Genomic DNA, 16,352 nt, shown 5'->3' with positions numbered 1-16,352 from the left:
AAATATATAATTGTTTTGTTGGATTTTAAGAACCAATTAAAAGACTTCTCTTAAAATAATCATAGAACAATAAATGACTAGAACTCGAGAAGTAACAAAATAATTGATTTGTTTTCAATATACGCACGAATTTTGGTCAATAACTGTTTATCGTCACTAAAATTGGTCACCCCTATCTTAAATTTTTGGTTAACGCCCGGTGTATGTTAAGGATGCATGAATCATGATGTTAGCTAATTAATTAGGTGAAGTCTAGAAAAATTAATATTGTTGTTGTACCAAACTATATATATATGCTGATCGATCTTCTATATGTGTGTGGTCTCATCCTGTGCCAGCCTCTCTTTTCGATCTGTCTTGTCTTAATATACATTAATTAGATGCAACAGAATTAAAACATGTTTGGCAGAAAGTTTACTCAAACTAATAAAAGAAATGCATATATATCCTTGTCAGTGATAGATATAATGTGCTCGTTAATCAACGACATTTGAGTACATTTTTCTATACCTACAACTTTTTTCTAACAATGACATAGTAGTTGATAAAGATTTTATCTGCCGAAAGACTAAACGTGTTTGAAGATCCTCTGTATTTTTAAGATATATGATTACTGTTGGAATAAACATGATTCGATTTGAGTGATAAAACATCCTAGATCGTCCTGTGTAACCTATAAGAGTATAAAGCATGATTGCTATTGATTTCGGGTTCCCATAACAAGGTGATTGAGTAATAATGGGATGAGTAATTCGGCTGAAACATGATGCACGAATTTAGAGAGGAGAGACACACGAAAATTAGGGCATTATGTGTGTAGGGATTAACCTTAACTTAGGGTTAATGACTCTCTATATATAAGGAGAGTATTTATACTTTAAACCCCTTTGGTGTTTAATGTATGCACCTTTAATCCTCTTAGTTACAATCACCTAATGGGAAACCTTATACTACGTCTTTAAGAGTAAATAAACCCATTATATATTTACTAGACATATAGATTTCAGTTATCGTCAATTATCGTATCAGGAATGATACATAATCAGTGACGATTACACTAACGTGGTTCCAACAATTACAACTTAAGAAAAAGTACACTAAAATAAAATAAATCACTGTATTCGATCTGTTAGGTTATATATATGTACGTGTGGTATATCAATTCTGCAGATTGGGACGTACAGATGAGTCCTTACGACAAAGGAAAGGTTTTGAAACAAGAGATATGATCGATAATATCATGACAGATGGAAATGATCTCTTTGGTAGCACTCTAAAGTTGCCCTTTAACAATATAGTAGGTGACCCAGTCAATATATAAAAACTGTATCTTTCTCGAACCTCCTAAATTTTACTCGTAGCTAATTGGTTCATATATGTTGTAGCAATTAGCAAAAGCTTTCACCTTCTTTGAAAAAAAAATAAAAAAGACAGTGTGTTGCAAAAATTCTCCTCTTTAGTAACATTAGCTTCACTGCTTTCAATCTATGCTAATCATGAATTTTTTTCAAAATGAAAGGCAATATGCCTCATTTGGCACAAAGACTAAGTTTAATTATGTATGATGCATCATCAGATAAATATCAATAAAGATTATTGTATCGAAAATAAAAAATTTCGATAGTTTTTAGACTAGTTAGACCAGGTCCATAAGGTCCCCGTACTTATTTTTGCAAGGGAGAAATTACATAAAAAAAATATAGTCTCGAATGATATTACAATCCCACTGGTATGAATACGTGTAGAGTGCTGTGTACCTCATAATACAAACTTAGATTCTTATACCCAAAGCATGGTTTGGGACTTTAGGTATATTTGAGATTAAACATTTATAAGGGGGATTTTTTTTTTTTTCACAGCTGTGCATAGCGCATGGCATCTACAACCATAGTTATCGACTCGGTATTTTTGACTCGACTCGAAATCTGATTTTTTGACTCGTGAATCGAAACGTGACTCGAATCGTAAGAGTCATGATATTTGATAATATATAATTTTATGCTTATATATAAGTTTTTTTTTGTAGAAATATAGTATTTTATTGATATATTATGCTAAAAATAGTAAACATTATTAAAATAAAATCAAATTTGAAAGCATATAAGAGAGTTATGTTATAAAAAATAAAAATAAACTAAAAATAAAAAAAATTATATTTGTTACAGATGACTCGGAGTATGACTCGTACCGACTCGTAAAACAAAACACGGGTCATGCTACGAGTCTGGAGCAAAACGAGTCGTCCACCGAATTGCCTCGTTTTCGCTTGATTTTGAGTCGACTCGTGACTCGTACGAGTTTGACAACTATGTCCACAGCTAACTTCAGACTTCAGAGTGAATGAGCTGATGGGCCAGCCTACATACAAGAATGTCCAGCCCATACAATTTGGACAGGCTTATATTTCACAACTTAGCTAATACGGAGTTACGGACTATATATTATGTCAAAAAAAAAAAGAAGATTTTTTTTTCTTTTTTCTAGTACAAAGTTTTATACAGTAATTTATATGCCCCTGAGCCCTGAGGTCTTGCACTCATCAAACTACTGGACAAACAACGCACGTGAGAGAGGCAAACCAAACATGCAAAAAGGCAGGCTAAAGTGAAAAGTGAGGAAGTGAGTGCAGTTCACGTGAATGGATTCCCTCTTTTAAAGCACGCTCGGGTATTCAAAGAAGGCTACTTCACCACATAATAAAAAACTTTTTGTAGTTCATCAAATTAATTAATAATTAGGATAAACTTTTAATGTTTATTAATCCCATGTTTAAATAGAGATCTTGCTTTGAGATTGTACTGCAAAAAGCCTACGATTTTGTACTAATAAAGATCGAACTTTTGTTTTGTATACATTGAACTGTTGCAATAAAGATCGAATGTTTGTTGTGATTAAATTAACCTAAGACTCTAATTAAACACTATATTATATGTATTTTCATGCACCCATATTCGTACCATGAAAGCTAGCAAAGCATTGTAAATTTGTCATCTAGTGACCTTCATCACTACATTACATTGCCGACCACCTCGATCATCGTCCCTAAACCACCGTCCACCACGTACACCCGGCCTTCTATATTTGCCTATATAAACCCATTTGATTATTTCGTTCTTGATCAATCATAATTACCTACAAATTAGTATACTCCAGTTTTATTAAAATTATCCACAACTTATTATTACTCAAAAATATGGCAATTATTAGCAAGACCTTCGCTCTCCTTTTCGTGTTGCTCATCATCTTCACATCTCGTTAGTGTCTTGCAACTTATTATTATTTTTTATTGACAAAAATAACTTACACATGTAAATATGTAATTGGTTAATATTATTTAGGTTTTTATATAATTAACATTATATGCTGCTTATTTTTTAACCAATTTTAGTTTTTAATGAATGTGTGATTAATTATATGATGTACATGCAGAAGAGGGAAGTATACCGGGAGCAGACGCACGAGTGTGCAAATCACAGAGCCACAAGTATCATGGAGCGTGTTTACACGACCATAATTGTGCCATGGTCTGCCGTAATGAGGGTTTCTCTGGTGGTGATTGTGTTGGATTTCGTCGTCGCTGTTTCTGCACCAAACTTTGTTAATTAATTGCTCTTAATCAATTAGCTAGCTATTAAAAATCAATTGCAGTGTCGATCCTTCCGTTATAGCTAGATAGTTTAATGTCAATCCCTCTTTTTGAATAATAATAAGCACAGTGAATCTATGTTTGTACTTGCAGTACTATAAATTAACTGCTTTATCTTTTTTAGCTTTTTATTGCGGGCAACTTAATTTGGTATCCACTAGTTTACTACTAGTAATTAATTTGCATTATACGTGTTCATATATATATATCCGATTCATGCGTATATCTTAAAGCTTTTCTGCATACTTTGTCATTTAATTTATAGGTGGTAACTGATTATGTAATATACATATCTTTATTTCTCAACGGTTTAGAAATGTTGATGTGAAAAACTGATGAATGAAAGAAAAGGTTATTGTTAATAGAAATGTAGGTGTATGTGTATCACTAAATAAAAATTTCTTCTTGGTTTAAAAAAAATGTTTTTCAAACATCTCCAACAAAAACCCATTAGGCAGGGCAGTTGGGATTGTTTTTTTATCCGAGTTCGCTCCGGACTTCTTAAGTCATACTATCAGTTACTTAGAAAATTGAAAAAGGTAAAACTGAAAATTGAAAATAGGATTTATGGTTGAGGACATGTCATAAAATGTTTGCCGATCACAAAGAAAAAGAAATGAAATAACATGGTCAAAACTTGGTCATGGAGGGACTTGACTAGTGACAGCTAGATCAAATAAAAACATCATATCCCAATCTCGTGACTTGATGATAACTACTATGCATACGCAACCTGAAAGTAAATAAATAAACCTGACAAGTTCTGATCTTTAGATGGATAGCTCCATGATATAACCCCACCCACCCCCACTTGACCACTTCGCCCACACACCATCTCGATCATTCATCTATATATCAATCCCAACCGCATCACCGGCCTTCTTCTATATATACATACCACCTTATCATTCTCTCATATATTTCAAAAAACAATATTCGATATCTCTCAAAAACATTTAATGGCAGCAATTAGCAAGACATTTGCTCTCTTTTTCGCACTCCTCATCCTCTTCACATCTCGTTAGTATCTACTCTATATTATCATACACTCGTAGTATATATCTTCATTTGATACAAAATTGATCATACTTCTAATTTTATCATAAAAATATAACATTATATATATATATATAAGGCTGTCATTAACTACGTCCTATATATATACTAAATGTATGTATAAGATTTCTCGAGGATAAATTGTTACTCTCACAGTCCCACTAAACTTATTGTCCGCTTTTAAAATTTCATAGTTAAAATGTACCGACTTTGACCATAAGTATTTTTATTTGTGTCATATAATACTTAATAAAAGTTATACTAATGAAACATACAATCTAAAACATAATCAATTCATATAATTTTCGTTAATTATTATATAACACAAACAAAGATATTTGTGGTTAAAATTTATAAAGTTCGACTCGTATAAGCCAACTACAGTAGTTTTTAGTGCCCCGGGATATCAGCAGCTATATATACTTCCATAATTTTGTTGACAAAATTAATTATTATATATAAAAAAAAAGACCAATTAAGCCCATCCCATTTACAGTATTAATGTGATGTAATTGTTGTTTATATAAATGTATATGCAGATGATGATGAGTGGAGCATGGTCAAGGTTGCAGAGGCAAGAATGTGCCAGTCACAGAGTCATATGTATCACGGGGCTTGTCTACGTGACCATAACTGTGCTCTCGTCTGCCGTAACGAGGGTTTCTCCGGTGGCAGGTGCCGAGGCTTCCGTCGCCGTTGTTTCTGTACCAGGCTTTGTTAATTACTCTACCCAGCTGCTAGCTAGCTGACTGGTTGATGAATGGATTCCATGATGTATAACGGCATGCAAACATATGTGTTAATTGTGTTGTGTTTCTAATAATTTGTCTAATTAATTAAGTGTGCCTAACTAGTTCGAGTACTAGTGCTAGTCGTTAATTGCTTTCATTTAATCTAATTTTTCTGTTTTTATTTTCTAATATTGTTTTCTGTGACAATAATGGTACGGTATGTACTGTCACTTTCACTTAACTAGTTTATGTTTATGAATCAACGCACAATGTTTCCAAAAATTATGTTTTTGGTGTCAAAATTAATGGCCAACCTTGTCGTTTAACGCTAATCCACATTCTTGTGTTACCTATAAAATTGTTTAGATCGAGGTACATCTAAACATATCGATCATCTTTGAGAAATTATAACTTTTTTTTGAAAAATGATAACTTGATAATCTTAATATATATATACTATAAGACAGTTGAACTAATTACTAATTAACCAATCACATCGTTCGTTTTCATCAAATTGACTTTTGATGATGTCATCATTTAGATAAATTACAAATTAAAAATCCTAATAATCATTATCCAAATATATTATTATATTAATATTTATATTAATTTGTAGAAAAAGTCTCATTAATTTACATTCTTTTGTTTTCCATCAATAATTTACATTTTTTAGCCCTGATACTTAATTTATATTTATTTTTAACCATCAACTTGAGAGAATTTTTTAAAATTTACAATCATTTAATTAAATAAAAAAAATTTAACATGTGAAATATTTTCTACAAAAAATTATTTAAAAACTTAATAACTTATTAACAAATATTTGAAGAGTCCTAATTGTTATCAAAAAATATAAAAATAATCCTAATTGTTATCATATTATCATAGAACAAGTGATTGAAAATAAACATATGCGTGTTATGAACGCGTATCATGATTAAATACATATACTTGAATGTCAAGTTCGGGATCACACATATGTTTATATTTTAATTCTTAATTATTTTTCCTAATAATATCACATTATGAGTAAATCTGTTTCAAAATATATTATAATGGAGAAATTATTATATATAACATGTGTCTTGTGGAATGACTACGACAAACAATTCCATCAATATGTCTAGGCTAATAATGACAGTGAGTTCCTATGATTATTATACTACAACTTGTAAAATATAACACTTAAAACCGTGTTTTTTTTAAATTGTAAGCTTTTATGATTTAAATGTATGAAGATCTAATATTGTTAATATCGTAAATCTCGTGTCCAGTGTTGGACACGGGTATAAAATCTAGTTAGATAACTAAAATAGATGTCATACGTGATCAAATTAGCATCCATGATGGTTAAACTATATATCAATACGGAATTAACTTTCGTTTGATAACCGGCCAGTATATATATGGACCTACGAGAATACTAGTAACAAATAGCGTCTACTAAATCAGCCCACAACAGTAAGGAAATCAACATCAACACACAAACAACATAAAAGCTGGATATAGATATATACTCAAAGCAACACTTGTGCTGCTTAATTAAATCCATTACTATCAACAAAAGAGCAAATACTAACAAGCTAGTCTCCTTTAGACATGCTAGAGGTATACAATAGATCTCATACTTTTTGTAACGAATCATCAAGAATTTCAAGATATATGGAATTAAAAGAAAAACAAAACAGAAATAACGTTATGAGAAAACTGCCCTTTGTTCCATTTCTTGCATCTCGAGCTTAAGATCGACCACCAGATACAAATTAATTAGTATAGTAAATACTAATCTTTTAAAAGCTTAGAGCGCGTTTAGTTAGTTGTTAGAAAATGTATTTTAGTTTTCTATTTTCAAACTTTTAGAAAATAAAATAAGTTTTTCATCTCTAACAAACAAATGATAATTTTGAAAACGCGTTCAAAATTACAAAATGGAAAACAACTTGAGTTTTTTTAAAATTAAGAAAATGAAAAGTGGAAAACAATAAAAAAATATTTTCTAATTTTTCATTGAAAAGTGGAAAACAATGTTTTATGTTTTCATGGAAAACCTTTTTAAAAACTATGATTTGAACGCATTTTCTGTTCTTTATATTTTTTTAGAAAACAAAAATGAAAACATGATTATTTTTCCCAACTAAACGCAACTAAACGCACCTTAATACATAGAACCATTCCAATCGATGACCCTACTTGCATTAACCTCCAGAAACTAGTTCAATTCAGTTAGAGAACCTAGCTCTGATCCTACCCTGATGGGAAGTACACCAAGACAACAAACTAAAGATGTGGATTTAGCAACACTTTCCAACACGTATGAATCTACGAGGATATTACCAAATATATAGGAATACTAAATTCAATCCAAATTAGCCCCCCAAACAACAATCAACACACGAAAACACCTTAAAATCCAATACTACCAACATGATGAAAAAAAAAAAAAAGTACTAGATGTATACAATGACCACCTTATTTTTGAAATGAAACTAAAGACAAACGAAAAATAACATTACTAGAAAATTAAACTACCCTTTTATTCCAGCTCATAAAACTTGAGTTAGAGACCACCCAAGACAAATTCCAATATCCAAAATATTTTCCAAATGCTGTGAAGCTATACTGTCCAAAAATAGGGATGACCGAACCGCGGTTCAGTTTTTGGAATTCATTGTTTTTTGGACTAGGGTAGTAAAAGACGAATATTTTTATTGTTCTTCTAAATATCTAACTTTCAATTCCCCGTTGATTGACTTAGTCAGTAAACCAAGTGTCAAATAACTAATTGATGGTTTTATCCTCGTGGTTCAAATGAAAACGAAGACCAACATTTAGCTTGTTAAAATATTTTAGTCTACAAAACTTTAATCCATGAACGAATCTATATAATTATTAAAATAATATAAATTCTAAAGATTCTAAAGGTCTAAAAAATAAAGCCTATTTTATAAAAATGTCACCTAGGATTAAAACTTATGTGTCATTCTTATACATTTTCCTCATTATTTCATGATAAAAAAAAGTGATAAATTTGATTATATATTAAAAAAGGTTAAAAAAAAAACAAAAGACAAACAAACCGTCCAAATAGAAAACGGCGAAAAAGTAGTATACTATAGGCAACAAAGTAGTTCAGCATTTTTATACATTGTATCATATTCTTTGACAATTATTTTCTTTTTCAATGTACCAATAATAATAATCATAAATTAAATTAAATAAAAATAAAAAAATAGATATAATTCTAATTGCATAGATCTATATCCCGTATATATTCATCACATATATATCCTCTTTTCTCATAAGATTTAATCTTTCAAATTATATAAACCCTTATATTATAGGAATTCAAATCTTCATAATTAGGAATATGATATCATTTACGCAAAAAATACATCAATGTTCATCTTATATATATATATATATCGACCAAGAGTTTTTGAAATTATCTTCTCCTTCCGTATCTTTTTTTTGCTCGAAATCTGTAAGATTTTAATTCATTTATTTATTTTTTTTAAACTGTTTTTTATAAGTATATCATGGTTGAATTAGCTGTTGTGTAAGTTCTTATATTGATTTAACAAAAACATATAATTTTAAGATTAATTGACTTATTAATTATTAACTGTTATCATGGTTGAATCAACTGTTGTGTAAGTTTTCAAATTGATTTAACAAAAACATGTAATTTTAAGATTAATTGAGTTATTAATTATTAATTGTTCACCAAAGAAGGTTAAGTGACTGTGATATCGATTGTGATGTCAGAAAAGATAAAAGGTAATCAGAATGTTTCAGGAATTAACCATGAAGGCATGAACTATAACATAATTGATTTCCACAAGATAAACCTGTAAATTAACTATTTACTAATGCATAAAATAACTTTTTTAACTAGCCGCGCATCGCGCGGGGTAATTATATATTTGTTGAAAAAGAAAAATACATCGCTACTGCATAATATTAAGTTGGTTATAAACGTATCAAAAATTTTTAATTAACATATCAAAATAACTTGTAAATTTGTAATGAACATTGAACAATAAATAAAACCTTATGATAAATGTATTTAGAGCCGTGTGAAAAGGTAAGGTATTGGGCCATTGTGAAATACTGAAATGGGTGGCCCAAAGCCTCAAACCGTCAAAAATAACATTTGAAATTTTTCCAAAGCGCCAATCGAATTAATTAAAAAAAAAATCAGACATCTCATCCTTGCTGAAATCAATAAACTCTTTCTTTCTACCAAAAAGTGGGGTAATTCTTTTTGTTTATTGAACTTGTTAATTATAATATAAGTTTTTTACTGATTGTTAATGCGCTTAATTTCTTTATATAAATTGTTAATCGAATTAGACCTGATACGATTTTATACAATAGATTGTTGAACCAATTTTGCATCTTATTTTATCTGGAATCTTGTTTTAATTCAGCGATATTTAAGTGTTACATATATATATATATATATATATCTTACTAGAAAGTAGAAAGAACATTTGTGTTGCAGAATCAGTATCTGCGATTTCACAGGAACAATGTCAAGTCATCTCGTTCAACAACGCCTCAACAATCAAAATGAGAATTCCAACATCATTCGGAACAGTATTATTCCTCTCTATTCTTTTTCATCGTATCGCCTTTTAGTTTTCTTGATTGTCAAGTTGTATGATTACAGTATGTATATATATATATATATAGAGTAACACTCCGGTGAGAACACTTTTAAAATAAGAACGGTGAGAACACCTTAAAAACATCATTTTGATGCATTAAAAGTCCATAAAACTAACATAGTGCATAACTAATTATCATTATTTAAGTGTTTAACAACACATTCATCCATCAAAATCGAAATAATCATGTTTTTTGTTTTGTGCATCCATCTTGGATGCATATTCATCAAAATGATGCATCCAACAAAAAACGTGATTTTTTCGATTTTGATGAATCAATGTGTTGTTAACACTTAAATAATGATAATTAGTTATGCACTATGTCAGTTTTATGGACTTTTAATGCATCAAAATGATGATTTTAAGGTGTTCTCACCTTTCTTATTTTAAAAGTGTTTAGGCATCCTTATATCCTCGCAAAAGGTGGGTAAAGATTTTGGGGGTTCCGGGAAAAATGATTAGAAACGGGTCACGGAGATACCCCAAATAGGCTTAGACCGCTGCGTACCTTCCTCGGGTAACGTGGACATGGAAAAGCTCATTCGGTTGTACTTAAGCTCTTTAAATATGTGACAAACAGTATGACTTTTTTCTTTTGATGTATTCGTGTTGAATAAAGGTTGCGTTTTTATTTTACAGAAATGATGAATACTGAAATAAGAAAGAACTCTAAGTTGCCTTTAGGAAAACGTGGATCAGTGTTAGGAAGCCGTAAAGCACTTGGTGATATTACAAACAAACCAAGCATTCATAAAGAAGCATCAACTCAGAAAAAGCATTTACCCAAGCAGGAGTTCAGTATTCTAGAAGAGAAGTTTTTGCATGACCACAACAAGTGTATCGAGTCACAAAAAGCAATGTCAGAATCGGCGTTTTTGGACATAGTTCTTCCTGGACGTGGTAATTTCTAGCATCCCTTCATTCTTCATCATTATGTCATATTGAAATATCTTATATTTTTTGGATATTTTCATTGATAAAAGATTATCTTGAGTTCTTGACTAATGGATCTAAGTGAAAGATTAAAATGGCTTAATAGAGCAGTCAAATATAGTAACATTGTTGTGGGATATTTGCTTACTTTTCACTGTACAAATCTTCTGAAATTTCATGGGTTACAGCTTTAACAATGTACATAGTTTGAGCTTAGTTTCATCAGCTTTGAGACAACATATAGTCAGGGAATACAACTAAATGATATGAACAGCTGATGATGTTGATATAATTGTTCATAAAAAAATGTTTTTACCGTCTGTAAAGTGTAATCTCAGGGGACACTGAACTGCAAAAAAAAAAATTAATCTGAATGACAAATTGACAAGTAAAGCTTTATTTCTTTTAGAGAAATGTGAGATAAAGAATTTAAAAACTTTCAACTTAAACGTAAGTTTGACACTGTACACACTGTGAATCGATACTTAGAATGTCAACCTTTATATCTAAAGGTACGATCGATAGTAGTACAAGTAAAATTTCCAAAAGTCATGCTATCTTTGAGAGAAGCCTAAGGGGAGAGGATTCTGAGTTCATTAACTGCAAAAAGAATGGAACAGGCACGTTGGGTATTCACTAATGAGTCAAAATGACCAGCTTTGAATTGGCCTGCCGACACAATTTATTTAATATTTTTGTGCTTTAATACAATTAAATTATCTGGTATGATAAACTATTGTAATCCTATGTTTTGGATTTACTCGTATGTGTCATTTCCGTTTCCTTTGATTTTAGTGTTTAAATTTTGCCCTTTTCCCATGAAAGATAACCCAACACATTGTATTTTTGTGTATACCTATTTATGTTCTGAGCATTACATAATCTTGACACATAGATATGATGGTAAGAGCCACAAATAGTTGTTTATATAATATTTTTAAAAGTTATGCCACCTTAAGCCTAGGGGGAGGGGAATTTGAATTCATTAGCTCCAAAAGGAATGGGTCGGTCACATTGGGTAATGAGTCAAAATAGCTCACCTTAGGCAAGAAAGACTCACCGTGTACCGACACATTATATCATTTTTGTTTTTGTATGCTTTTTTATATAGATAATGTATCAAGTGTGATTGCAAAACTTATATTTTTATAAGACTCTGATGTTTTGAATTGACCCATTCAAGTCATTTCCATTTCATTTTTAAGTTCTTAAATATTTCTCTTTTGACATATGATAGATAACCCAACTCTTAGGTGATGGACCAAAGTCTCCCTTCTGCTCACTTGACAGAGTTACGAATGAATCCATCAGTGAAATCCTGTTAAGGAATCTGTTCATCACTTTGAAATATTTCAAGTTCTGTGTTAAGATATATCATGAAAAATGGTAATGTTTATCCTCTTGGAATACCACCAAGCTTAAACCTTCCTGACTCTTTTCAACAATACAGATATTTTTAGATTTTTCACCCCAAAGATATTTGACTAATCTGGCTTCCAACACTTATAACAGAATCATGTGTGATATCAAATTTGCAATTTTTACAAGGCAGTGTAGAGGACTAAATACATGCTTGTTTGCTTAACTTGTGTTGATATGTCATTTATATATAATCTAAACTTTTCATACTTGCAGGTCCTGTGCTTTCGGAATTTCCGGTATCTGATTCAGCAAAGGTTCTCAGCGGTCTTATCTTGGCAAAACATTACACTCGTTTATGTACCTTCATTTCATTTCAAATTTCTTGTTTCTCATCCCTCTCCCTGCTATGCAGATTGATCATGACAGCTTTGCTTGTTACCCAAAAATTGAAGAATTGCCAATGCCTGACTTCTATGATTGGTTAGGGTCTACACCTCGACCGGACTCTCCATTGCATCTAGATTCTCCTCCATGTTCCCCTCGGTCTTGGATATATGAAGAAGTTGAATACCGATTGAAGACTGAAAGTGATGAGTGAATTGGGTTTCCTACTGTTTCATTCTGATATGATATGGATCATGAAATACCTGCTCTTGAAGATGACCCTTGTAGCAGTTGGTCTTTGATGTGTTGCTAACTCTTTTATTTTATCAATGCTGTAACTTTGTAGTCTTAAATTTGGCCTTCAGATATTAGATTAGGTCTAGCTTTAAGCAACATAGAGGCTATAACTGGTCAACTCCATTGTTGCTGACTTGCTGATTGGTCTTGTATGGACCGGTCTTTAGATATTAGATTAAGTCTAGCTTTAATAAATTGTGACACTTTCCGAATTCATTTTCTACCTTACGTTGATAAAGTGAACCTTGTTCATGTTCAAACTTGTTTTCTCAATATATTTATTCATCAATTATCCCTATCATTGTAAGGGATTGCCATTTTTATGCATATTGCTATATAAGGTGGCATATCACATTCAAATACGAATGACTCTATACATAGAGCTATTGCAGATTTGCAGAGCAGTTTGATAGAAATTGAACTTTCAAAGGCTAATGATAGCATTCATGTAGTCCGAATGTAAAAGACTTAATGATTGCATTCGTGTAGTCTAACTAGCAAGATACCTGTTATGAAGGATAATTAGAAAAAGAAAGGAAAAAAAAAAAAGGAGAAGCTGCCAGCAATGAAAAACCCTCTTTTAAAAAAGACATATCTACCAAGAAACAAACAAATACACAAACCCAAAATCATTCAGATTGAATCATCAACCTGTCAAACCTGTAACCGAATTTTTTAATTTTGCAAATTTTTTTTCATATCTAGTGTAGAGGTAACAGTAACACAAAACTACATATTTAAGAGAAGTGAACTAATTCATATGTTTTGTTTTACAGAGGTAGGACATATTCCGTTTGGTATCAACATCATGAAAACGATATTACATCACATGTCGTATGTTGTCATTTCTTGCGAGATAGTGCGGCTGCTAGTCCACCAGCCAATATACCAACAGCACCAACGGCAGTGGCAGCAATACCGATGCCAATCATTCCATCTATGTATACACAGAAGAAAAATAAGTGACAAACCATCAATTGCATATCTCTAAAGTGTTTTGACACGAGAGAATCCTCCATTCCTCAAAAACAAAAACAAATGCAGAAAGTATTAGAATATTAAAAGTAACAGAGGTGAGTACATACCTTTCTTAATACGATCTTCAATTGCCTTGTTGAGACTAATTGCCTGCCTCCAGTCAGGTGCAATCTGTGAAATCCACAAATTTTATAGAGCAATGAATTTATAAAAAGTAGCATACAGGATACATAGCATATCAACGAATAGAATAAAACAGCTCCAAACACTCCCAAAGTGACCAATCTGAAAAGGATAACATACTATGTCCCATCTTGTATATGGAGCTATATTTTGACAATATACGAAAGTGCAATTTCACAAATCCAATCTATGCTACAAGATTGCGAGACAACAATGAATCCTAACTACCATGGATGCAGGCAAGTAGGAGTAGCCGAACCACCCAAAGAATCTTTAGTATTATCTTTCCAGCCATTTATAAATGTGTTATTGGCTGAATGCACCTAATTCTCATCGGCTTTAATATAGGGCTAGTACAGGGAGTCTCAACTCTAAACAAACATCTTTTCTTGCATTTTATCAAGTGTTATCAGCCATAGAATCCGAAACAAGTATCAAAAAGAAAGGGATGATATACCTCCAAACAGCTGTCAACAAGTTGCCTGCTTCTAGAGTAGTCACCACTCCTATAATAACCAACAGCAAGCAGATACATCTTTTCTCTCATTTGCAACGGGTCACTAGTCTTGGCCATTGAACCTACGAAAACCGGTTATTATCTATTATACACAAGTACCCTAGTCGGAAAAATCGCAACAGACGTTGAACGAAATAAAGGGTTATCTTTAATTACTTCTTTTAACTTAATAAACTGACAAAATCATCAAACTTTATACTTGTATACAACTTATTATTATAAGTAAAGAACAGACTAGCATATTAAAAATTAATAGTAAATGGTCACCTTCAAGCATAGCGATGCCACGTTGGACATCTTCGGGTCGCTTTGAGTGAACAAGAGACCAAGACAAACGTAGCCGACACTCATTTTTGTATTCCTCGGAAGCGTTTTCAGATCCAGCTACCTCACGCTCACAACCCTGTTATTGTTGTTGTTAACAAAAATTTTTTTGGATAATAATAATTGTTTTAAAATAAGTAAATAGATAAAAGAAGAAAAAGGGGGAATATGATCGGAAAACATACAATAACAATGTCGGAGTCGCACCAGGGAATGGAATCGCCGCCGCCGGTGAAGAAGTCGCCTATCGAGTCAAACAACTTTCCGATCTTCACATCCATCTTTTTCTTTATTAATTATTATTATTCGTGAATTATTCTTATATAGTTAATAAAATGATCCTTACTCAACAAGTAAAAAAAACCCCCAAAAACCACTACCTTTTTATCCCTTGTATCAATTATATGCTCAGCGCGTATATAATTTCTTTTAGGCTTATTATCCGTACGTGTTTTTCTTTTTTAGCATACGTGTTGCACACGATATTTTTATTTGTTATTTTACTCTTATATATCTAGTTCATTCTCTTTCCCTGTTTTGTGCGGGCGAAATTCTCGCTAATGGCTGAGATGTTCAGTCGGCTCCCTCCCCCTTTGTGGGGTCCGGACCCCTACGAGTATGTTTTTTTTATATGACATGGGTATGGCCGTATGGGTATTTGATTTCTTATATAACTAGTTACGTTACCCCGTGTGTTGTCCCGTGAGACATAATGTTGCTTTCACAAACCTTATACAAGCGGGAGACACATTCATTTATTTCTTATTTAACGTGTGTCAGAAAATGCATTGTCGTGCATAAACATTTAGTATAACAATCATTTACATATTCAATTATCACAATAGTTCAAGTAATAATAAACGAATGTTAATTATGTAACTACATTACGTATGATTAATTTAAAAAAAATTGAAAATGTGACAAAACTGGGGAAAAAAACCATATACTCTTATACTACTCTTATATCCGTTAAAGAAATGAACCTGATTTGCAACAGTTTTTGTAACTGTCGTAAGACATATAAGAGGCATTTAACCAAAGGACCTGATTTGCATCCGTTACTTAAACTTCTGCGCAAAAGAAGTTAACGTTAGTCAGCTCTCGTTAGAGTGTTTATAATGTATTGTTTTGATAAGGACGATTGTTGCACATATATATAACGATAGAGACTAATGGTCAACAAAGAAAACTTAAAAGGCGTGTACGCCTCACAAAAATAATGAAGCGAAATAATAAACGAAATTAAAAGAAATGTAGCCCTCACCGAATTA

At 31.7% G+C, this 16,352-nt stretch overlaps 2 protein-coding genes across 3 annotated transcripts; one reads left to right on the top strand and one right to left on the bottom strand.

Moving 5' to 3' along the window:
* Positions 1 to 9,640: 9,640 nt before the first annotated feature.
* On the top strand, positions 9,641 to 13,302 carry LOC122586030 (protein PATRONUS 1-like). 2 transcript variants are annotated; one of them, XM_043758147.1, is made up of 5 exons: positions 9,641 to 9,687; positions 9,938 to 10,032; positions 10,743 to 11,003; positions 12,672 to 12,712; positions 12,811 to 13,302. In XM_043758147.1, the coding sequence occupies exons 2-5, from the start codon at positions 9,966 to 9,968 to the stop codon at positions 12,994 to 12,996; spliced, it is 555 nt and encodes a 184-aa protein (XP_043614082.1). In that variant the 5' UTR covers positions 9,641 to 9,687; positions 9,938 to 9,965; the 3' UTR covers positions 12,997 to 13,302. The 2 variants fall into 2 exon arrangements, with proteins under 2 accessions (XP_043614082.1, XP_043614081.1); XM_043758146.1 differs by lacking the exon at positions 9,641 to 9,687 and having other exon boundaries at positions 9,863 to 10,032.
* A 391-nt stretch (positions 13,303 to 13,693) lies between these two features.
* LOC122579901 (mitochondrial fission 1 protein A-like) lies at positions 13,694 to 15,453 on the bottom strand. The gene is made up of 5 exons (XM_043752164.1): positions 15,267 to 15,453; positions 15,025 to 15,160; positions 14,698 to 14,819; positions 14,165 to 14,228; positions 13,694 to 14,016 (listed from the first exon to the last, which is right to left on the bottom strand). Exons 1-5 carry the CDS (start codon positions 15,360 to 15,362, stop codon positions 13,922 to 13,924), a joined length of 513 nt encoding a protein of 170 aa, XP_043608099.1. The 5' UTR covers positions 15,363 to 15,453; the 3' UTR covers positions 13,694 to 13,921.
* Between the last annotated feature and the right edge of the window lie 899 nt (positions 15,454 to 16,352).

Source organism: Erigeron canadensis, chromosome 1, assembly GCF_010389155.1.
Source record: "Erigeron canadensis isolate Cc75 chromosome 1, C_canadensis_v1, whole genome shotgun sequence".
In the NCBI taxonomy this organism is placed as follows: Eukaryota; Viridiplantae; Streptophyta; class Magnoliopsida; order Asterales; family Asteraceae; genus Erigeron; species Erigeron canadensis.
Note: the sequence above shows the minus strand (reverse complement) of the source record. Positions and strands in the feature narration are given on the sequence as shown.